This window comes from Macrotis lagotis, chromosome 1 (assembly GCF_037893015.1).
Source record: "Macrotis lagotis isolate mMagLag1 chromosome 1, bilby.v1.9.chrom.fasta, whole genome shotgun sequence".
In the NCBI taxonomy this organism is placed as follows: Eukaryota; Metazoa; Chordata; class Mammalia; order Peramelemorphia; family Peramelidae; genus Macrotis; species Macrotis lagotis.
The window spans coordinates 297363525-297387254 of NC_133658.1; the positions used below are offsets into that span (position 1 = coordinate 297363525).

The 23730-nt window shown below is 45.5% G+C and overlaps 1 protein-coding gene across 2 annotated transcripts in view; it reads right to left on the bottom strand.

Annotated features, from left to right (window-relative positions):
- The window catches only part of SLC12A5 (solute carrier family 12 member 5), a 36993-nt gene extending 13385 nt beyond the window's left edge, over positions 1-23608 (bottom strand). Inside the window, exons 1-11 of one of the 2 annotated variants that reach the window (XM_074211204.1) lie at positions 23450-23608; positions 8172-8266; positions 7572-7703; positions 7122-7268; positions 6063-6117; positions 5432-5562; positions 3508-3749; positions 2253-2464; positions 724-894; positions 509-607; positions 29-86 (exon numbers count right to left, since the gene is read on the bottom strand). In XM_074211204.1, the coding sequence (XP_074067305.1) occupies positions 29-86; positions 509-607; positions 724-894; positions 2253-2464; positions 3508-3749; positions 5432-5562; positions 6063-6117; positions 7122-7268; positions 7572-7703; positions 8172-8266; positions 23450-23564 (1457 nt within the window). In that variant the 5' untranslated portion in view covers positions 23565-23608. Of the gene's footprint in view, positions 1-28; positions 87-508; positions 608-723; positions 895-2252; positions 2465-3507; positions 3750-5431; positions 5563-6062; positions 6118-7121; positions 7269-7571; positions 7704-8171; positions 8267-15483; positions 15539-23449 lie in introns of those variants that run through there. The other variant, XM_074211205.1, reaches the window with a different exon arrangement.
- Positions 23609-23730: the final 122 nt, after the last annotated feature.

A 23730-nucleotide genomic window follows, 5' to 3' on the forward strand; every position in this document is an offset into this window, starting at 1 on the left:
TCCCTAGAATCCCCATCACCCTGCTTACTTGTCCCTCAGGACGACTCCCTCAATGCAGGCCCCGAACAGGACTACAGAGCTGATGTCTTTGGATTGCAAAGTGAAGGAGAATGAATGCAGGATAACAAAAAGATATCATTCTGTCCATAAAAATGGGAGCCTCTCCCTCAGATCTGGAACTTGGGCATGCACACACACACACACACACACACACACACACACACATACTCTACTCCATCTCTTCACCTAACTCAACTTGGGATTTTGGAGTACTCAACAAGCTAGGGTTACCCCCTAATCATATCAGGGATAATAATCAGGAAAAAGATTTTAGTCCTGGAACTATCATAAATTTATATGATGCTAAACAAGTCACTTTCCTTTATAGGTCTCATTTTCTTCCTACATAAAATGAAGGGATTGGACTAGACAGTCTCTAAGATCTTAAAGGAGCATTCTGTGGTCTAAAGTTCCTTTTGGCTCTGATGTTTTATGATTCTAAGGATACAGACAGCAGAAGTGGTAGCGATAGCCAAGATGGTACCAGTAGGGATAGACTTCTGGGCATCACGAAGGTCCCCTGAGCGATTGGAACCAGCCATTATCCCTGTGGACAGAGCAATATAGCTGGCATCAGAGTCAGAACTAGGAGAGTAAGACCCCTGTCTTACAGTATATCATCACCCAGATCCTGAATTTCTGTCTCTCCCTCCTACCCTTCACCTGTGACTGAGGGGAAGTAGATGCCAACCAGGAGGGTGAAATAAGAGGTCATATCACTGAAGACATAGGGCTGATCCAAGTTGAGAGGAGTTGCCTCAGCCAGGGGTGTGGACGGCATCCCATGCTTTTCAACAATCACATCTTTGGTCAGATAAGAGCTCCAAAGGTTTTCTGTGGAGAGAAAGGTTTTTCTAATAAGGATTAGGATCAGGATACTCAGGATAAATTTCAAAGAGTTTGGGGAGGAAAGGGATGAATTGAGGGAGTGGTAGATCCAAAGTTTTCTAATTAACAATCTTTTCCTTCAAGAAATTCATTCTTAGGGGCAGCTAGGTGGTGCAGTAGATAGAGCACAGGTCCTGGGAGTCAGGAGTTCAAATTTGGCCTCAGACACTTACTAATTATCTAGCTATTGACCTTGGGCAAGTCACTCAGTGAAGTATTTCTTGAACAACACTGCATCAAGAAGGCATCAAACTCTCCACCTGTCTTGTGGCCACTTTATTATTGTCTTACATTATTAATTATGTTCTAATTCAGATTATAGTTATCTGTATATAATCAACTTTATCAATTCAACTTTATAATAAATTCTTTGAGGTCAAGGACCATGACTTATTTATCTTTACATCTTTTCCAGAAGGGAACATGGCACTTTGCACAAATAGATTTTTGGCTAATAAATGTGTGATGATTGAATGGGGGGGGCACAACCATTTCAGCCCATTTACTCTGTGGTAAGCACTTTATCATTAACTCATTTGATCCTTGCAGCAGCCCTTGGAAGGAGGTGCTATTACAGATGAGAAAATTGAAGCAGATGGGGTCAAGTGATTTGCTCAGGATCACAAGGCTCAGGATCAGTGGCAGAGACCAGATTTGAAACCTGGTCTCCCTGACTTCAGACCCAGTGCTCTATCGACTGTCATCTCTCAGTTGATCCCCTTTAGTACTCCTCCTAAGGTTTCAGAGCTTCACAAGAATGAAGTAGAAAAGCTGAACTGTGATTCTCTGCTAATATACTAAGAACACATCACATTTTTGAAGCACTATTAGGTTCATCAAGCTCTTTCTTAACAATCTTGTGAGATGGGTGGTGCAAGTGACATTCTTCATGAGAGAACTCAGTCTCCTAGAAGAGGTTTAAGTCACAAGACAGTTTAGAACTAGTATCAGATTAGAACCCAAGTCTATTCTGATCTGAATCCACTACTTTTCCCACTGTATCTGGATGTTTCTAAACATTAGTATAAGTACTGCTATGATGATCATTTCACAGATAAGAAAGTGGGGTTTGGAAGATTTACCTTCTATTCTCTTCCCTCTCACACCCTCATTAACCCCCAAGAAAGTAATTTGTATAACCAGGAGTGAATTCAGGCAGAGAACTTATCACAATTAAAGCTTTCTATCTCCCCAAATCCCTATCCATTGACCCCCCCCAGGGGAAATTTTGCCCTAACTCATTGCTTTTCTTCTTGATTTTGATTCCCTTTACACTAACCCACTCTCCCACTTAGTTTCCATACCTTTGATCAGTCCACTGGCAGCACCAGGGATGCCTTGGATCTCGGTGACATTGTTACGGGTGAAGTATTCATCACAGGTGGCATTGAGGAATCGGGAGGAGCAGAACAGCCCCCATAGCCTGGTGGTCACCGTCTCATTGCCCTCCCAGGCCAACTTGGCACAGATATCAAAGCCATGTCGTGAGAGGGTTCGGTTCCCCAAAAGGCAGATTCTAATGAGAGGGGATAGAGACTTAACAGGGCAGAGATACTGGGATCCTAACTTGGATCCTTCTCTGTGATGACCCCTTTTACAGCTAAGACCCAAGTCCCCTATTCTTTACCTAGCAAGCAGTCTTCCCAGAATGATATATTAATTCACATTTCTTTATAGATTTAATATTTTCAAAGCACTTTTCTCACAATAGCCTCATGATATAATTAGGGCAAGTATGATTGTCTCCATTGTATGGATGATAAAACTAAGGATCAGAGAAAAGATGAATCCTCCTCAACATCACAGAACTAGTGTTAGACCTTCTAAATTGAACTCTTTTGGCTCCAAATATAGGGACATTTCCACTATTCCATCCTGCCTCTGCCTTAATAGCTGACATTTGTCTTAATGGTCTTAATAGAATCTTCCCCCAAATATAGGCCATACCATGCATGAAAATCTCTTTGAAAGGAAAAAAAAATAGCAGTATACTGAAAATAATACTGGAAATAGAAGCTGGAAGTCGCTTTGGGGGAGAAAAAATGCAGTCTATATTTCTATTAATCCAACATCTAACACATTATCACCATAAAGTATTTTATATAGTTATCGCATTTGATTCTTCACAACACCTTCATGAGGCAATGAGCATATTATTATTATCCCCATTTTATAGATGAGAAAACAATGATTCAAATAGAGGAAGGGGATTGTCCTCTGGTAAATCAGAGCCAGAACTGGTCTTCTGATTCCTAAACCAGTGGTCTTCTGTGATATCCAAGTGCTTCTTGACTTATTCTCTTCCTAGTGGAGGATTAAGTGAGAAGTAGAATAGTGACCAAGGGATACAGCCCAGAAAAGGGCAGTGTCTTAGTGTCTAGATCTTATAAATCAAGGATTAGTGTTAGAGAACTGGCAGGACTCCTAGTCAAGACCCAGAAAGCCCAAGTGACTTGTCTAAGGTGGCACAATAAGGAAATAACCACACTGGGACTAGAACATTGGCCTCCCAACACCCAAACTCTGACTTTTTCTTGTAACCATGCTGCAACAACTCACGGGAAGTTGGGTGGGTCAAAGGCAGACTTGATGACACCCGCATAGATGGCAAGAATGGAAAGGATGACACAGCCCAAGAAGACAAGTGCAAACTTGTTGACATATTTAACACCAACAAAGACAACTGTAGCCATGCATGTGAGCACACAGGTGCCATATACACGCATGTTGTTCAGCAGAGCGGCTGCCTCTCCACTTGCATCTTCTGCCTTGAAGATGGCCATGGCTGGGAATATATATGCCTGAAGGAACAAGGATAGAAGTAAAGGAGGCCCCCTTTCCTTCCTTGGCTCCTACCTCTCATAACTCCAAAACCATTCTATACCTTCTTATTTCAATTACCAATTGCCCTTAATTCTGGGTACTTCCTTCAATCTCCATCCTATTCAGCCATAGCTAGACTACTTCCAGAAGACTATGAGGCTACTATCCAGTGATATGAAATTTGCTTTATGCTTTTTATTTCTCAACAGAATTCTGAGTCCCCTAACTTTGTTACATAATTTTGCCTGTGAGGGAAAGGATCATTGTGCCCTGGCCCTTTCCTTTTAGTATTACCCTCTCAGTCATTCAAGTCTTTAACTGAGTTACTTTTGGCAAATCCCTTACCCTACTTCTTCCCAAATTCAGTCACCAAGTCCTACCAATTCTGCCTCCTCGATCCCTCTTGTATCTTGCTCTTTCTCCTTAGTCAACACTCTGGATCACTATTTAGAGGGACCACCCTAATAGCCTCTTAACTGCTTTCTCAGTCTTCAGATTCAATTCAATCTGTATTTCACACGGTGCCTAGAATTATTTTTTTTCTAATTCACAAACATGACTCTTACTCTTTAGCTCAAAAATCCTTCAATTGCTCACCAGGTTCTATAGCATAAAATACAAATTCCTTAACTTGGCATTAAAGACTTTCCACAATCTTTTATGAAGACACCTTTGTAGGCTTACCTCCCACCACTTTTCCATCTGAATTCTTTGCTCTAGCTGGAGTGGTTCTTGATTTCCCCTGAAAAACTGGTCCACACTTTTTTCCCCTTGGAATATTCTATCCAATTTCTCTAAATCTGATCTTACCCGACCAGTTTAAATCATACTTTCTCAATTAACCCTTACCTTACCTTCTATATGGGAATTTCCTTTCCTTTTCCTTACCACCTACAGCACTAATTATTAACTTCTCCTACAGTGGTTTGTATTTTCATGTTTTGCTTCTCTTTTCCTGTCTTATGTCCTTAACCTGACTGTGAGCTCTTGAGGGCACACCATCTTTATCAAATTCTCACTTTTTATAGTGTTTTATACTTGGTTAAAGGCTTTCCACAGAACCTATGAAATAGGTAGTACAATTATTCATTTCACTTGACAAATAAAAAAGTCGAGGGTCAAGGAGAGGAAGAAATTTGCTCACAGTCTAAGAGATAGGGCTGAAATTCAAACCCAGAATCCCAGAGTTAGACAGGACCAGAAATCAACTAGTCCAATCCCTATCTGAAAAGGAATTCTCATGACATTTCAGACAAGTGGTATGCAGAATTTATTTCACTAGAGGTCTTCAATGGTCTTAGACCATTCTGCTTTGGGAAAGGTCCAAATGTGAAGGAATTTTATTCTTAAAACAAATCCTAAATCTATTGCTCTATAGTTTCCTTCCATTGCTTTACCCAGTCTTCTACATGGGCAGTCTTTCCAAGAAGATGTATTATAATGACCCCATGTTAGCCTTCTCTGCTGTGCCCTAAACACCTTCTATTCCTCATATGGTGTGGTTTTCTGTGTTCTATCTATACTGGTCACCCTTCCAAGTCTTCTGACTTTTACTTCTCTTTTCCATCACACCACAATGCCTCCCCTTTATATTCTCTCCATAAATGGAGTTTGTTAATTGACTGATGGCAACCCTCCAGAATTCCAACCCTCCTCTCACCAGCAAGATCTCGATGGTGCCCAGAATGTACATGGCTCCTGCAAAAGTAGTACCAAGGTAGAAGCAAAGGCCTACAGCTCCTCCAAACTCAGGGCCAAGTGACCGGGAAATCATATAGTAGGAACCACCAGCTGTGTGAAGAGAAGGCCATCATGGGATGGAAGAGGGTTAGATAGGGAGAGAATGAGGCTAAGGGCAATAGACAGGGGTGCTCATTTGGAGGGATTATGTCCATATACTCCCTATAGATCCCTGGGAGAAAGACCCCAAAGCTACCTTAAAGAGTAACTCTGGGTCTAGATTAGCAGCATTAATTAGCAGGTTTCTAATTACCTCAATAATGAGGTCATGGTTCAGAAGACAAGATTGAGAGAAGTTGGTTCCCAGCCAGTGCAGGATTCAGCTATGGCCCATTTATCATCAACAATACCAACCAATACAGATTAACCATATTCTTCCTAAGGGCATTGTGACTGCTCCCCACCCATCTCAAAGACACCTGCATTTCAGATTTCCAAGGCATCCATTATTTCATTACCCAGAAAGAACCAAAAGTAACCAAAGGAGCTCCCTCTCCATTTATTTCCCCCATGCTCCCCCAAACTCACACAAGAGGTCCCCATTCCCACACCTGGTACAACACCATTGGTAGCAATGGCGCTCATGGAGATGGCAGTCAGCATGGTCTGTGAGGACACAAAAAAACATCAGAATTAAGAAACATTATAGAGCTGAGGAAGGTAGGTATGGAAAGAAAAAATAATTCATATTACCATTTTCAGCTCTCCCTTATTTCTTCCCTAATGGCTCTTGATTCTCAATTCTTCTTTGACCCTGTTCTTACTACCTCCTGGCCCTATACTAGATACCTTCTATTCAGGAAGCACCCCTTGGCCCAGCAAAACAAACCTCAATCCTCAACAGATAATAATCACAATAATAATATTAATAGTATATGAAACCATGCTGTATATAAATTATGAATTTCATAACAAACTTGCAATGGAAATGCCACTATTGGCAAGAAAACTGAATCATAAAAAGCAGAAAGCAGAAGTGACTTGCCTAAGATAACACAGTTAATCATCAGCAGAGCTGAGGTTTGCATTCTGTTCTTCTGAGGTAGAATACAGGGATCTTTTACCACATTATAGCTGTTTCAGCCATCTCATGCACCTCCAAGAACCTCCAGAAATGCCCTCTCATGACTATCTTAGTGGAAAAACATACAGACTAGAGGGAACTGGCTTCATATTCTATTACAATTCCTCTCTCATTGCCCCTGTGTATTCTAATGCAAACAGATTATAGTGAATATACAGGCAGCCTTGAATAGAGAGAAGTTCCAGCAGGACAGCCTAAGAAGGGGACAGGGAAGGGGGCGGGATTGGGGTGGGGCAGGCCCACTTGTTTTGCCTTGGTAACTGTGGGGGAGTTCACAAGCTGATGGCATATATATCAGACTCAGATATTTTTTAGTACCAGCTGGGAAAGGACTTCCTTCTCCCCCACCTAATACCTCCCAGGCATCAGTCATTACAGGAGCAGGTGGCAAATTGTAGGGCTCAGTTCCCTGAATTCTTTCTTCAGGCCCCTTCCTGGTTCCCTTTGTCCCTGCACTGACTTCTCTCCGAGTGAGAATTCGAGGGTCAGAGAGGTGGGGGGTGTGGAATGAGAAGGGAGTACTTACACAGGAACAGCAGATAAAAACCATGCAGAAAGACTCCATGATGCCTGCAATGCCCACTACCCATGTAAGTCTCAGAAAAAGGATGACACCAAAGATATTTTGCAGGCAGGGCAGGTACACACCCATGAAGGTACCCATCCGAGGAGCCTACAGGGAGATATTGGTCACCTTAACTTTTTCCCCATCTCTTTCCAGTCTACCCAACTTTTAACCTCTGGTTTTCCTAGCCAGTTCTTTGTTCTAAGCCATATTTCAGCATTCCATTACAGACACCACCACCCCCATTACATTACATTATAATTCCTCCTCCCTCCAAATCAAACCCAAATTGAATTTGAGTCTCCCTCCCAACTCCCATCTGTCATCCCTCCTCCCCTCTTCCATCATTTCCTCTATTCTCAATCCCTTCCCTTTCCTACTCTGACCCCAGTCCACTACACCTGCCCCCACCTGCACAGGTTTCTTTTTGCCACCTTCATTATTCTCAGCCTCCTCATGTTCCCGGCTGCCTTGTGGCAAGTTGGTGTAGTTTGCCAGACCACTAAGCAGGGATGACACCATGGGACTGGTGTCCATCTCCTCCTGTAGGAGAAATAAGGTGATAAAGGGAATTGAGTCCAGTGAGATAGGGAGGGTAAGGGAGAATGAAACCTGGGAAATTAACCAGGGAAAGGTAGGATTGGGATGGAAGGAACATATCAGAGAATGAACCTGGGAGAAGACTGCAGGGGAGGGAGGGATGAAACTGGGAGAAGGGGATAGAATGAGGAAGGATGGGGGAAAAAGGACCAGAAGGTGGGTTAGGATATGAGGATGAGATCATTATAGGGGTTGCAAAGGAAAAGATTCAAAGAAGTCTTGAAGATGACAAGGAACAAAGAGCATGTTATAAGGGGAGGTGACCATAAATGGACCAAGAAGAGAGGGGAAGATAGAAGGTGGATGAATAGAGGAATAATAGCTTTTTCTCAGCCAGTGCCAACACCAGGCAATCCTACCTACTCCAAGACCCTCCAAATGCCCCCTTTATCCTGGTTGTCCCCTGCCTACCTCAAAGAGAGCCATGTTCTTGCCATCATATTCCTTGCCCTTTTCAGAGTCAGTGCTGTTGATGAAGGGACTGCTTTCCTTGGGGTTGCCATCACCTAAGGTAAGAACATAAAGAGACATGGCATGGTACTCACACCTCCAACTCACTGCTATTCCTGGCCCATCTAGACTCCTCCAGAGCTCTTCTGAACCTTGTCCTAGAGCAAAAGTTCTTAACCTGTTCATGAACTTTTAAAAAATCTAATATGATAACCACATTTCAATATCATTGGTTCCATTTATAATATATGTATTTTATGTACTTAAAAACATTACAGACTGCCAAAGTGGTTCACAAGATACAAAAGGTTAACCTCCAACCTTGAGGATCAAAGTAGCTCCCAATGGGCAGCAACCTTGTCTTAATCATATTCTTAGGAACTTCCTAAAGGTCACAACACATTTATACTTTAATTTTATATTGAATTTTCTTCTAAAAACAGTTCTGTGAAGTGCAAAGATTATTGATTTATTATACTTCCTTTGCAAATGAAGAAACTGAGGGAAAAAAATTTTCCCAATGTCAAAGTGAAAAGACTTCTATCCCACAAAGATAATTTTTTCCAGTGATATGTAGTGTATAATGATAAGGGCAGAATAATGTGAGGAAACCAACTAATATAACAACTAATGTTTTATAATTATTTGAGGTTTATAAGATGTTACCTCATTTAATGCTCACAACTCTGTAAGATGTATTGTTATTCCCATTTTCCAGGTGAGGAAACTGAGATGAAATGAAGTCACATACCTAGAGTGTGTCCAAGTTTGACTTCAAATAGTGGTTTTTATGACTCCAAGTCCAATGTTCTAGTCTCTATACTACTGAACTTCAGCTTATTCTACCTGCAACTCTACTTCTAAGAACTTCCTGCTTCCATTTCCTCCACCTTTCCTGGCCAGTACACAAACCCGATAGAATGCTAACCCTTCTCCCACTGCTGTCAGATTGTTCTTGGCTACCCCTTCCATAGAATCTTGGACTCCCCAAACTTCAAACTTAGAGGAGGCCTCTGAGATTATTAGCAGTTATCTCCCAGAATTTTGTAGATAAAAGGAGGTAATATTTATAAGGTGCTTTGCAAATTTTAAAAAGCTATATAAATGCTTTTTATTATTATTATTATTATTATTGTTGTTATTATTATTACCACCACCCTCACTACCACCATCACCACTACTATTATTGTTATTATTTCCCCTCAGTTCACCTAAGAAGTGAAAGAGAGTCCTGAAGGACTGAGGGTTATTTGTAATTTTCTTTGCTTCATGGTTTGCTATAGCCATAGGATGGCCAGCCAACTAGCAATAAGCCTCTCTGTACTTAGCCCTCAGAAAATGGATAGTCTGCTGCTGGGATCAAACTCATTTCACCATGATAGAACCTGCCAGCTCTTTTGCCTTACTGGCAAAGCCTTCAAGAACCCAGGGTCACCTCCAAACCATGATAAGGCATTTCAGTAGAATTGTAGGATCAAAGAACTGGAGCTGGAAGGGATCTTGAATGTCATCAAATCGAATCTCTTCATTTTGCATATGAAGTTACTGAGGCTCAGAGATATTAAATGCCTTGCTGTTATCAGACATGAAGCAAGTATCTGAGGTGGGATTTGGATCCAGCTCTTTCTAGCTAGAGCAGCCAGGACTCAGTAGATAGAGCTTCAAGTCTGGAGTCAGGAAGACCTGAGTTCAAATTCGGCTTCAGATACTTATTGGCTATGTGATCCTGAGTGAGGCACTAATCCTGTTTGTCTGTTTCCTCATCTGTAAAATGAGCTAGAGAATCACTCCAGTATTTTTGTCAAGAAAACCTAAAATGGAGTCATGAAGAGTTAGACATAACTGAAATAAATGAACAACTTCCTAGTTCCAAAGTGTATTCAGCACTCTATTCACTATAGCATGATACCTCTAGGACTTTGTAGAAACATCAAGAAATAGAAAGGAAAACTCCAGTTGATGTTGGTTCTGACTAGTTTCCTCCCAGTCTGGGAGTTGCAATTCCCCATAGGTGTGAACTTGGGGGGGGGGGGGGGGACATATATTCTCTAAACTAGACAGAATAAGAAAACAGGCATGACCTGGGCATTCTGCTCTTTCTTGGATTTAGCTTATTCTATTTTATCTCCTCCTTTCCCAGGTAAATTCTTTGGTACAATAGGTATGAAGAATGGGGCTCCTCTCTGCAACAGGAAGCTCCTCCCTAAAGCACTTTGACCACCTTTCATTTCTCCATTTCTTTTTTGTTTTTTTGCTGCTTTTTTAGATTTTTGCAAGTCAATGGGATTAAGTGGCTTGCCCAAGGCCACAGGGCTAGGTAATTATTAAGTGTCTGAGATCAGATTTGAACCCAGGTACTCCTGGCTCCAGAGCCGGTGCTTTTATCCACTGTGCCACCTAGCCACCCCTCTTTTTTGTTTTTAATCTGGAATTTAACAACCCATGTCTCTGAGGCTGAATCTCTGAAAACTACTGATAATTTCCTCCATTCTTAAAGATCTTCACTGTTAATCTAGCCACTCTTAAAATCAACAAAATCTTTTTTTTTCTTCCTCCTTATCTGTATCACACCTCCAACAGCCTTCTTTATGGGGAGAGGTCACAGATCATAGAATGTGAAGAGTCAGAAGGAATTCTTTAGCATTTATTATTCAGAGCTTGAAAGGTCTGGAGCAGTTAGAAACAGTTGTTATTGGTTCATTTTATAGATGGAAAAACTGAAACCTTCAGAGGGGAAGCGACTTACCCAATGTCAAATAATAAATTAATATGGGCAGATCCTTCTAAAATTAAATGTTCTTTGAACTGATAATATGCAAATCCTGCACCAAAGGAAAATGAGGTAATGAAAAGGTCGATTACTGTGGGTGTGGGGTTGAAGCAAGATATTTTTTCCCTTTATCCTCACCCATGGAATTTGGAGTGAATGGATCCTTAGAGATCATTCATTCATCCCTTGAAGTCTTGGTGTGTGATGTGCCTAAGTGTATAACTGGTTAGTGGCAGAACCACTAGACTAGAACCCAGATGATCAAGTGCTCTTTTAACAATGTAAAACTTCCTATATATCTCCTAATGCAGTCTGAGATGAAGAAGGAGCAGAAAAGGTGTCAGAGAGAACAACTTCTGCGACTCTTAACACGTTCAAAATCCCCATAATTTCCCTCACCCTCATAATAATCCAAATGGAGCTTAGCCATAGCACTTCCCAGGACTTTCAAATTCTGATCTTTTGCAGAAGGATCCTATCCTGAATAAGTCCATCCCTGTCAAGGGTCTAGAGGACCCTCATTCCCATGAGATCTCCCTTTCCTCCTGTGACAAACCACTGATTCAGGTGGGTTGAAATTACAACTGGAGTGAGGGGCACTGACCCCTCAAGAAAGGCAGTAGAGCATGGAGTGGAACCTATATATTTTACCCTTTCAAATCTTTTCCCCCCTCTCAAGACAAAAGCAGTTTAGAAAGAGGAAGAGATCTGTCTCACCCCTCTCTTCTAAGGACAGGACAAGTGGCCCAATTTTTATTCCAGGAGAGGGTTGGGGCTTTCTGTCATACTTCCTTAAGACCTGGCCAGTGGAATATGGGGTAATGCAGCCTCACGCCCTCAAGTCTTCCTTCCCCTTCAGGACAGGGTCAAGTGACGTATGGGGTAGGGTCTTTCTCCTTCAAACCCTCTAAGGATGGACCATTGAATGGGTCAAAACGAAGTGGGAGGTATCTCCCTCCCTTCCTTAGGACAGGACCAGTGGCGCATGGGGGTGGGTGTATGAGTGACGCAGTCCGAACTCCCCGCCCAGCCCCCGCTAAGAGGGTCTCAGCCGCAGAGACCTCCGAGCTGCGTCTCCATGGCAACCGCGCGGGGCTGAAGCGTAGGGGCCGCGCGCCCGCAGTCGCTTATGTAACGCGGCACGCGGCGAGGAGAAAGGTGGGAGGGGTGGGAGGTGGGGGAAGAGGACGGCAGTGGGCACCTGTATTCGCTCCTCCGCACCCTCCCCCAAGTTCATCGGACCTCACAGCTCCCACCCCCCCCTCTATATACCCCCCCCCCCTCCATATAACGCCGAAACCGAGAACTCCCTCGTCAGGGGGAGAAAAGCCACTAGGGACCCCAAGAAGGCCTTGGCAACCTAGGGGTTCTGAGACCCCGCCTGGCAACCTAGGGGTTCTGAGACCCCGCCCACCTTCCCGTCCCGGCTCCCAGAGGGAGAGGGGGTTTGGAGGAGACGTGTTAAATGGAGCGCAGGAGCCTGGGGGAGGGGAAGAGGGAAGATGGGGAGGGGCGTGGCCGGAGTGGGGGCGGGGCGGGGGAGGGACCGGGATCAGAAGCCTCCTCCCCTCCCCCTCCGCCTCTCAGGGGCCCCAGGGAGCACTCAGCTCGAATCGGCTTTCAATTAGCTGCAGCGGCCGGAGCTCCCGGGGCGAAAACAACATCTCAGCACGGACAGTGGATCCTCCCCCCGGGCCTGGGGACTGGAATCCCCGCTCTAGGCTCCAGGTGTTCCCCCATTCACCAAGATCAGCGGGGGCAAAGGCCCAAAGAAAGCCCCCTCATCACTTCTCAAGCTAGAGCGGGAATGTCACAGACCAGACGGAAGAAGCTTTGGAGACTATAAAGTTCAGCCCCCATATTTTACAAATGGGGAAACTGAGCCCGAAGAAAGGAAACAACTAGCCCGAGGTCACAAAATGAGTCAATGACAAGACCAGAACCCAATCTTTAGGCTTCAGTTTAGCATTCTTTCCACTACGCTGCTCTGCTCTTTCCATCTCAGATATCCATAAATCTCTCTGGGCCCTGTGCTGACTGACTTCTTTACAGTTTTCACCCCGAAATCTCAACAGATTTTGTTTCTGACTCCCATGGCCTAGTCTGATCTCCCCACCTAGGCTCTAGTCTCTCCTTTTCTTGAGGGCTTGGGGTGATGAGAGAGAGAGAGAGAGAGAGAGAGAGAGAGAGAGAGAGGAGGGAAGAGAGTAGAAGGGAGGAGAAAGAGAGAAAGAGAAAAGGGGGGGGAGAATATCGTCTAAACTGGGAACCAAACTCCAGGAGTTCAAAACTGGGGGGGGGGGACTTCTAATCGTCCCTTTTCAAAGTCCTTCCCAAGATTGGAGGGGTGTCCCACCATAAATCTCTAATTCACCTGGGAGTATGGAAGTGTCAAATTGGAGGAAATGATGGTGCTGGGGTCAGAACGCTTCTGATTAGAATAGAAAGAGGTTTTCCCTTAAGGCTATCTCCCTACCGGAAGGTAGGGAAAGAAGACCCTACAGCAAAAGTCCTAGTCCACCTTCTCCTCACACTTTCCCTCCATTGACTCCTCCTTTCCCCCTACCCCTAATCTGGACGCCCAGGGCGCTACAGCAAGTGAGGCTTCCAAAGTGCGTCCCCCCCTTCTTCACCCCCACCCCCAACACCTCAGACTGAACCGGGTCTTGGAGTGGAGGGAGGAAAGGAGGGAGAGAACAGAAAGCCAGGCGGGGAGGGAAGGAGGGAGAAAACAGAGAGCCAGGCGACTCCAGGGTCATCCAGAGGCTCGAATGAAGCCTCTCAACTCTAAACCTTAAGGGATCGTCCCTTTAGTCTCCAGAGGTCAGAGACCGGAGGGTTTGGTTCACTGTGGCAGAGAATTGGACAGTGGAAATGGCCTACAAAGGCTCCTTCTGCCTTCTCATCTTCATGTCCACATTACACACACACACACACACACACACACACACATACACACACACACAAACACACACACCCCTCTAACTCTTCACTTTAGCCTCAATTTCCTAGGATTTCCAGAGACAAGCAGTGAAGGGGAGAAAAACCTCCGGTAGGTTATAACAGCCCGGGCTCTCTTCAGCCTTTCTCCCCAGCAATCTCAGCTCCACCGGCCATACATAGGCTTAGGTTCAGCTCCTCCGGTCTTTTAGAGGAGGCTGCCAGCAGCTTGGGCCCTGTCCATCAACGAGGCCCGGGGGAACGTTTACAGCCGCTGAGCTCAGACAGTTCGACTGAAAAAAGTGTCAGTACGCAGGGGGCGCTGTGTCTTCGGGGGGCGGCAAATGGGAGGGGGGCATGACAGGCTTGATGGATTGACTGACGGACTAAGGACGACCGAGAGCCGAAGGGGGCGGCTGTCCCTGGAGGCATTTAGGGAAGGCAGGATAGGGGTATCGCGAGCGGGTTGTCCAAAGGATAGAGGTTCAGCCTGAACGTCGAACCATTGGCAAGTCTTCTCAACGCCGCAGAGCAATCCGCAGTGCAATGAACACTGCTGCGAGGACCCCAGTGATCAGGTCCAGAGGAACCCCGCAATTGGAGAACTGCGGAGCTTGAAGAACTAGAAGGTTCTCCATCAATACCAGAGTATAGAAGGATACTGTGGTCCCGAGGGATGGGGGAGATGACCTGGCTTCGTCTCTGAATATAGCCAAGTACATGAGGGGAAAAGGTCCTCTTTAAGACCAAACACCAAAAGGAGGAATAAGTCTCAAGTTTGACCTAATAACGTCCTCCAGCATGGCCTAGGGTAAAAGGGATCCAGCCATACAAACCCTCTCTCGCCCCCTCCCCACTTTTCCTATATCCCAGTGTCAGCACCAGCAGGACTCTGCAGCCCGGGCCAGGAGGTCGTCACATGACTCCCACCCCCTATTCCCCCACCCTCCACTCCCACCTCCAGTATTCCCTCTCTGCTAGTGAGCTCCGTGCGGCGGAGTGGGGGGAGGAACTGCAGTGGCTTTTGCCCGGAGTGCAGCCAGGCAGCAACACACTCTGCGCTAGGGAAGGGGCGCTGACTCCGGGGTCCCTTCTTTGGGATCAGGGGAACCCAGATCTGGCCCTAGAAACCTAATCCTGAAACCTCTTCTCCAATTCATCCTGTCTAGTCCTATGGGCTGTTCAGACCACTGCAGGAACTGTTCCACTTCAAATGCTTAGCCCCAAGAGCCCCCAAATCACTGCCCCAAGCAACCTCAGGCGCTGCGTCGGGTGCATTCCAGAACCTCGGACAGCGCAGAGAGCGCATTCCAACGGAGCTGCGCCCACGCCTCCAAGCAGCAGCAGCTGCTGCCCCAGGGGGCAACTCAGAGCCTACCTCTAGTCCCCCCCCACCCCCCACCCCAGGGTTTTCTATTTCTCTTGGGGACAGCCTCCCCAGCGCCTCCTCCCTTCTCCTCTGCAACACTCAGCCGCCCCCGAGCCTGCAGACCCGGGCCCCCAAAGGTGGCAGCCCCCATCTCAATCCCTTTGCCTTCCCCACCCCGTAGGCCCCCGGCTTACCGGGGTTGGCTCCCCCGTCGCCATCCTCGCAGTCCGTCAGGTTGTTGAGCATGGTGGCCGCCGCGCTGCGCCCCGGGGGCTGGAGCTTGCAGCTGCGAGGCGTCTGCCCGGCCTGGACTGGAGAGCCTCCTTTCCACTCCCTTCCCGACTATCGTGGAGCACTCTCTCCGCTCTCGCTTTGGTCCAGATCTCCCCTCAGCGCAGGGGGAGGCTGCAGTGCAGAGCCGCCGGGCTCCCACACACACACACACACGCACACATACACACACACTCCCTCTCCCGCGCACACACCCGGACACAGACCCAGACACACACACATACACACACGCTCTCACACCCGCGCGCGCCCCCTCGCAGCGGCCAAGCTGCTCAGCTCATCTCGTATGCAGGAGGCGTGAGCCGCTGGCGGGGTTTTAGGAAGAGGGGGAGGAGGAAAGCTAGAGAAAAGAGGGTGCAGGGTGGGGGGAGATCGAAGCGAACGGGGCCCCGCGGCTTGCGTGGCTCGCGGCCGGGAGGACGATGAAGGCGGGGGGGGGGGGCGGGGGGCAGCTCCCCTGAGCAGACGCAGCGCGCCCCTCTCTCTGTGCGGGCGGGGCTGTGGCACGTGGACAGGTGCCATCCAGCGCCCTAAAAATAACACGGGGAACTGGGTCGTGGCCGTCGGGAGCCGGCCCCGCAGCGTCTGCTTTGGCCCAGACTGGGATGAGGGTGTCGGGGGGTGGTGAGATAGTCCGGTAGGAACTCAAAGTCCATGACAAGCCTCTTTACAGGAGGAAGACTCCCCCTTCTCTCCACTGCCCCTCCCCCTATATCCTAGAAGAGAAGGCGGAGGGAGGCCCTATGGAGTGGCAAAGCAGATATCCCCCCAGGAGCTCAGCCTTTCTGGGGAGGAGACATGGTGAGCTTTCTCAGTCTCACAAGTGCAAAACCACCTGAATCCAGACCCCAGAGATCGGTCCCCTAGAAAGAGCACCATTAGACACCAGCATAATCTTGCTCCCCGAGAAGCACTGAGGGTTTGGGATAAGTAAAGAACACTTGATTTCTGTGCTAGCTACTGCCTGTCCGACCTGTGTATCCGAGATTGTGGAAAACTGAGGCTTGGGCCTGGGCAGAGATATGAGAGGTAAGGCCATGGCCTTTGGCGGGGGAGGGGGGACGGCAGGGAAAGGTGGCCACCTGCTGGTTAGGGACAGGTTTTTCTGCCTTAGAATTCTAGTCCTCCAGTCACTAATCCATTAATCCGAGGATTTTGATCAGGAGTTGCCAGTACTGACATCCTCCCTACATTCCTCCCTCCCTCCTTTTCTCCTTTCTCTTACACCATTTTTGCTACCCAGAGCCCCTCTCTGCCTCTGGCATCTAGCCTTGGGCCAATAGTCACAAGCAGGAAGGTGTAGGCGGGGGTTGAGGTCCTAAGCAGCAACTTGCGATAGGAAGGAAAAGAAAGGAAGGCCATGAAAGGCAAAGGGAACTGAAACATATGAAGCTCTACAAAGGCTTAATATAGGGAAAGGGAAGGTGCTGAAGTAAGAGATCACATTCAAAATGGCCCTAGTAACAGTGACCTGAACTTCAGTCATTCTCTTTGGTTTCAAGTCTATAGCATTTCTCCCCCAACCCCTTATTATGGGGTTATTACTTTGCCTCAATGAAGGGAGTGAGGGAAAACTAAACAATACTCAGCTTCTTCTAAATCAACTAAAATTTGACAGAATATTGAAATCTAGCTCATATATGCAGTTCTTCCCCCATTCTTCCCCACTCCCTTTAAACAGAATATCATCACCTTCTCCCAGAGTAGTTGTCCACATGATAAAAGTACCACCCAGTTCCTGGTCTACAAATTAGGCTCACAGGCTTTGAGTGAAATTTCTAAAGCTCCAGAATTCTTTTATGGAATGGCTGTGGAAGATCTATGAGATATAGGAGAGCTAGATGGACAAGACCCAATCTCAGGACTCTGGTGTTAAGGTGCTGGACTCAAAATGAAGAGACCTAGATAAAAATCCCCTGTGCAACTCATTTAGCTTCTCTGAATCTTTGTTTACTCATCTTTAAAATGTAAATATTGCACTAGGTGATCTCTAACGTTTCAGTTTTTAAATCCTATTATCCTCCCTCCTAACCATTCCAGGGAAGGACAGAGAAAGAGTAGAACTCTGTAAACCTCAAAGTGCTTTAGAAATGTGAGTTAATATCTATTAAATTGTGAGTTTCATGAGGGTAAGAGCTATGTTTCTGATCTAAATTTTTCAATTCCTTTAATGTTATACACATGGTATAAGCTTAATAAAAGATCATTAGATTAATTGATAATTAAATAGTTAAGAACCACTGATTTCTTAAGTACCATGGAAAAAGGCCAAATGTCCAGATTGCTTTTCTTGGACCTGTCATAGACCTCACACTTGGTAAAGCCTGTGGAGTCCCTAAGCAGCTGGCCCATCTTGTGTGTATTGGTCATGAAAGAAAGATATTATTGACCATAGTGATCAACTGATTTAGGTTTTCAGGGGACCCTTCAGAGACTGTAACTGATCCTTGAGGATAAGGATGGAGATGAGAGGAAGTAGTTTTCAGTCTCCTAACTAGATCCCCAGAAAGGGTATAATAGGAATGATCAATCATAACTACAGAGGGCTGTCAGTGAATCATGCCTCTTACCTCTCAGAAGAGAGTTATAGGGAAAGGCATACATTTTCAGACATGGCTAATATTTTATTTATTTTGCTGGAATTTAATTATGTGTTATGATGGAAGGTTCCATGGGGTGAAGGGAAGAAGAAAGTTCTATTGGGAAGTGACAGGGATGTAAAAAAATGACATCAATCAAATATTTTAAAATAAAGTATAGCAAATGTGAACTTGGTGATAGACTAGATCTCTAAGGTTATCTGGTGATTGAGTCTTCAGAGGTAATTAATAATAATATAAAAATTCCAAGGCATCTCCTACCTGTAAGAACTCCATGCTGTAGCAGTCATGTCTACCCTGAAAGGTAGGGTGTGGATCACAAGTGGACCCTACCTTTCCCTATGATCCATGGAGAAAAAGAGGAGATGTTTGAGTAGAGACCACAATCACTTGTTGGAAATAATGTAGAGGGAATTCCTGCTTCAGGTAGAAATTGTATTAAATAATTCCAGAGGTCCCTTTCATCTCTGATACTTATGATTCTGAGTTCTAATTCTGGAAACAATGTCCTCTTACCTTGATCCAACTACAAAGTCTATTTTGGAAGCAGAAGAGAAGCTGAAGCCAGGAACCTGGGGTAGGCATTGGAAAGTCACAAAAAGGACTGTTCAGGAAGAACTGTAAGAGTGACCATGATTCTGGACACAAAGCCACCTCCAGAGCACCATCTTCTGGCCAGAAGAGCCACCTTTCCCTCCAGATAGAGAACCTACCTCTATGCGGCTCAGAATCCCTTTCTGTAACAATATAAAGGTAGCCTAATTATTAAAACTCTTCATTTCTCTCAGGAAGAGGCCAATTCAGAGCTCAGATTTGGACTTCTGAAGCACAGTGCCTCTGAAAATTGGATACTGGAAAACATTATTTGATTATTTCACAGTTCTCTAGGCCATATCTGCAGTTGTGTTTTCAATTCAATCCAGGGTCTTATGTAGAAAGGAGATGCAAGATTATAGCTTGAGGATGATGGGAAAAAAAAAAACCTCTTCTGTCTCAAGAGACCCCAAGACTTCTGATTAGTCTGCCTAAACCTATTCTATTTGAGTTCAATACTTGGATCTCTAGGGAAAGCTATCTACCCTGGATATCAAATTCCTATTTCCCGAGGAACCAGAGGTTTGAGCAGGGGCAACTTTCTGAACTGTAGGACCTCTCAGTAAACATATATGCAGACTTTGCCCCACTCCTATCAGATTCCCATACTAATTCACAGAATATTAAAGACTGATGGAAATTTAGAACAAGAACAACAATAACAAAACAATCACAGAATTTCAGAGCTGGAACCCTTAGAATATAAAATATCAGATTTTGATGGGACTTTAGCAATAAGCTAATCCAACTTCACTACTTTGCAGGTCAAAAAAAATTTTGTTCCTGCTTTGATGTTATTAAGGAAAGTTAATACATCTTTGCTTTCAGAAAGGCAAAGCCTATTGGTTACTAATACATGCCAAGCTGGAATGAAGGAAGAGCCTTCCAGAATCTTCAATTCCAAGACCCCAGAAGGTACCATATTTCTCTCCCTGTGGAGCTTACTTCACCTCTCAGCCTCACACCCTGCCACCTTCACCCCCACCTTAGTCTCTACAACAAAGATGCCTCTAAATCCACTGATACCCTCCTCCAACATCTCCCCCCTAAGCCCTAGGCTATAAATGATGAGTCCAGCAGAGTCCCCCGCCCCCTCACTGCAGAGCAAGTCAACCACCACCACCATCTCCCTGGCAACCAGTGGCTTAATTAACAGGTTGAAGCTCCATCGCCATGACAACAGGACCCTAACAGCCACAGTCCCTAATATTTAGTCTTGTACCCTCTCCCCTACTCCCACACTGAGGTCCAGGTCTGGGGTTTGATAGGCATGAACCTCTACCCTCAACTTCAGACTCCTAGGACTCAGATCACTCTGGTTCATTGAGAGGGAGGAAGATAGCCTGTTGCCATGGAAACAGCAGCCTTTTTCATAACCAGTTTGTTACCATGGAGATTTCCAGGCAGCTCACCTTGTGTGTGAGGTGGATTGAATGGCTTGACCATTCTGGAATCCTACACACTGGGATGGGAATTATGTGTATGTAGTAGAGTTACAAGGTCAGGTCATCTGCTTAGGGGTGTTCCTACCTTCTTGATTGATAACATTCTCCCCAAGACACAGGGAAACTGAAGTGGGGTTAATTCATTGGTCCCCTTTTTGCCACATCAGTGTCATCCTCTCCATAAAGAAGCAGACTAGGTAGACAAGAAAAGAATTTGCTCATTCTTTGCATATCCCCATCATTCTTCCCATGGTACACATGGAAAAGAGAGTATGATTTAGCAATTGCCTTCTTTGGAGTCAAGAAGATCTTGGAGTTAAAAAGTGTTTAACTTCTTCCTTTGATGCACCTTAACTGTTTGACTCTGGGCAAGTCACTTAACCTTTTACCACCCATTGCAAAGAAGGTGTATATCTGCATTGGTAGACAGTTTTCTCATTGGGAGTCCCTTATGCTTATAAAACATAAGTCCAATCCAAAATAAAATATATGACAAAACAAGCCAAAAAAACAATTTTTTTCATTGGTTTAAAGGAAATCATTAATAATAGAATTGAGAATTGGAGTCCAAGGCTCATATACCACTCCCCACCAAACTCTTCCGTAGATAGTATAGATTTTCCCTTAGAACCCAACTTTTTAGGGTAGAAGTCTGCAGTCTGCAAAGCTAAACCTTATCCCATCATGAAAGTTAATGCTAAAGTTGACCATGAAATCTGCTCCAAAACAGTATCCACTTCCTCTTACTTACATGTATACTTTAACTTCATTTCCCCAAAGGACCCATTCCTCTTCCCCAAATGGAGAATACAGAGAGCTTTCTTTCATTTGTGGTAGTAGTGGAACAGAAACAGCAGGATCAAAGAATTAGGCAGATGTTGCATCCCTTAAGCAATCACCTTTACACTTCCCATGTAAGTAGCCTATGTGAAGTTGGATGGTTGAACCTGCTTCAAGTATTTTGATGGATTAAATGGTTGTCTGATTTGTCTTGTAGAATAAATCTTTAGATATGAGACATGGTCATAGGCAGAGACAGAGAGGCACATACATAAACATAACTACCCCCCCCACACACACACACATACACAAGTATTGACTCACCATCTCTGGGAGCAAAGATTTCCTTGCTTAATTAGAGCATTTATCCTCCAAGGGCCCACAGTCAAGGTATGGGCTCAGGAGCAAAGGTTACATGAAGTGAGGGGTAGGGGTATGATAGTTTAAGACAATGGGAAATTGAAAGTGTGTGGAATAAAAATACTACCCCACTCTCCTAACACACATAAACCTGTGTATATGGACACTCATCCCATACCATGCTTATCTCCAGGAATTCATTATCATTAGATATGCAGACTGTTTAGAAGACACAGAGAGAGATAAATTTGTGCACAAAGGCTACACAAGCTATTTCACACATGAAAGGACAGAATAACCATATCTTCTACATGTATAAGGATGTACCTTCCCAAACACACTATTCCACACACAATCTATATATCTCCAGGACCCAAACATTTGTATTCTTATATCTCTCTCTCCCTTCAAATATACACAGGTCATTCATATATTTGTATAAGGGCCAGCTCATGGGTAGGAACAATCATGATAGGTCTTAGATGAATACATTTCTATACATTCACAATCTGATCCCAGCCTATCACATGCACACACACACACACACACACACACACACACACACACACACAAGATACATGAACTAATCACCAGGCTTTACACACCATTCTACATACACACTTTGATTTATAAAGGGATGTGCATAGTACTTACAGACAAGTCAAAGTTCCAGTGGTAGGGGCAAGAGAAAAAGAAAGAGTTCTGTGCTGAAGCACAGAAACACTGGACTCAGTCTTAGGTATATAAGACTAGCAAATCAGTGTAATGAGGAGGAAGAAGGAAGAAGAAATGAAGAGGAAGACTAAGATGTGGCTAGTGAAGAAAAATAGGACAAAACCAGCAGATGAAAAGGGGACTGACCCACCCTAGATGAAAGATGAGCAGAGGCATGCTGAGTGGACAGGTGTGCCCTTGGGAGGGCATGGTAAAGTAATGCCTTTTTGGACTCTCAGTTAGACAGACCAGGCCTTCCTGAAGTTCATCACATCCAAGGCATAGGTGACCCTACCACCTCAGCAGAGTATCCAGGGGAAGATGCTTTCTCTAGGGAGTATACTGGGCAGTACAGAAGTACCCCATCCCAGCCTGGTACAACCTCAGAGTGGGTCAAACCTGGAAGGGGTCTTAGACACTATTGAGTTCACATCCCTTCTGTTCTGTAGGTGTTCAAACTGAGGCCCAGGGAAGGAATAAATTTGTTCCAGGTCATATAGCCAGTTAATCTGACAGAAGTGGGAGGCAAGAAAAGGGAGAGGAATGTGGTTGGTATCATGCAAAAGAGGGAAATAAAAAAGGAAAAGCAGTTCCCTGTTAGCAATTGTACTCTGCTCTGCCCTGTCCTCCCCATACAGGTTCCTCAGATGTTCCAAGCTTCTGAGGCACAATGAAATATTCTCCTTCCCTTTTAGTTTCTCTAATTTCACCAGTCCTGTCCTACAGAATGAGCCTTACAGCAACAAATCTGGAGATCCCAGGTAAATGGGGAATTCCTCCTCTCCCACAGGGAGAAACTGAGGCACAGGACAATTTGCAGAGGAAAAATCAGGAGAGAAAACCAGAATCCTGAGGCCAAATCCAGTGCCAGATTTCTTCTGGGCTCTCGAGGACAGTTGAATGGTGGGAGAGAAAGGCAGGGTTTCTTCCTGGGTCCCTCAGCTGCTCTCATGGGATGAAGTCTCTCTGTAGCTCCAAAAAATCAGGAGTCCTTGCTCTAACCTGGAATACTAATTTTCTTCCTAGAGGCCCCAGCCCATCCATCCTAGGCCTAGGATCACTTCCCAACCTAAACCCCAGCTCATACCCGCCCCTTCCCTACTCAAATCCTCCCTTTTAGACTCCACCTTCTCTCGGTCAAATCCACCCCATCTGGCCCCTCTTGGCTACTATTAGGTACCAGCTGCCCACAGGGCTCAAGACGCCCTTTCTAAAGGCCCAGCCCATCTCAGGTTAGCCCCGCCTCTTCTTCACAAGACCATTCATCAGGTTAGTACCCACCCCTTGGCACTGGCCCCGCCCTTTCTCCCCTGGTCAGCTCAACCCAGTTTCCTTTCCTTTAGGTCTCGGACTGCTGCCCTCCGAGCCTTGGCTACCTTTGCCGTCTTCTCCCCGGCAACCACGCGGGTCGGGGTCCAAGTGGGGCCTCGGGCTGGAGGGTTCCTGGTGTCCCACAGGGGACAGAGAGGTGACTGTGAACCTCCGGCTCATGATGCGTGCGAGGTGGGGGTTCTGGTGGGGGCACTCAGGTTTGAGCCGAGATCTCTTAAGCTGCAGCCGGGTCTCCTGGAGGGAGACTGAGCTGCTCCCCCACCCCTCCACCCCCCGCCCGGCTACCGCTACTCGCCTCGCAGGGTCCTAGCGCCCTCTACACCCG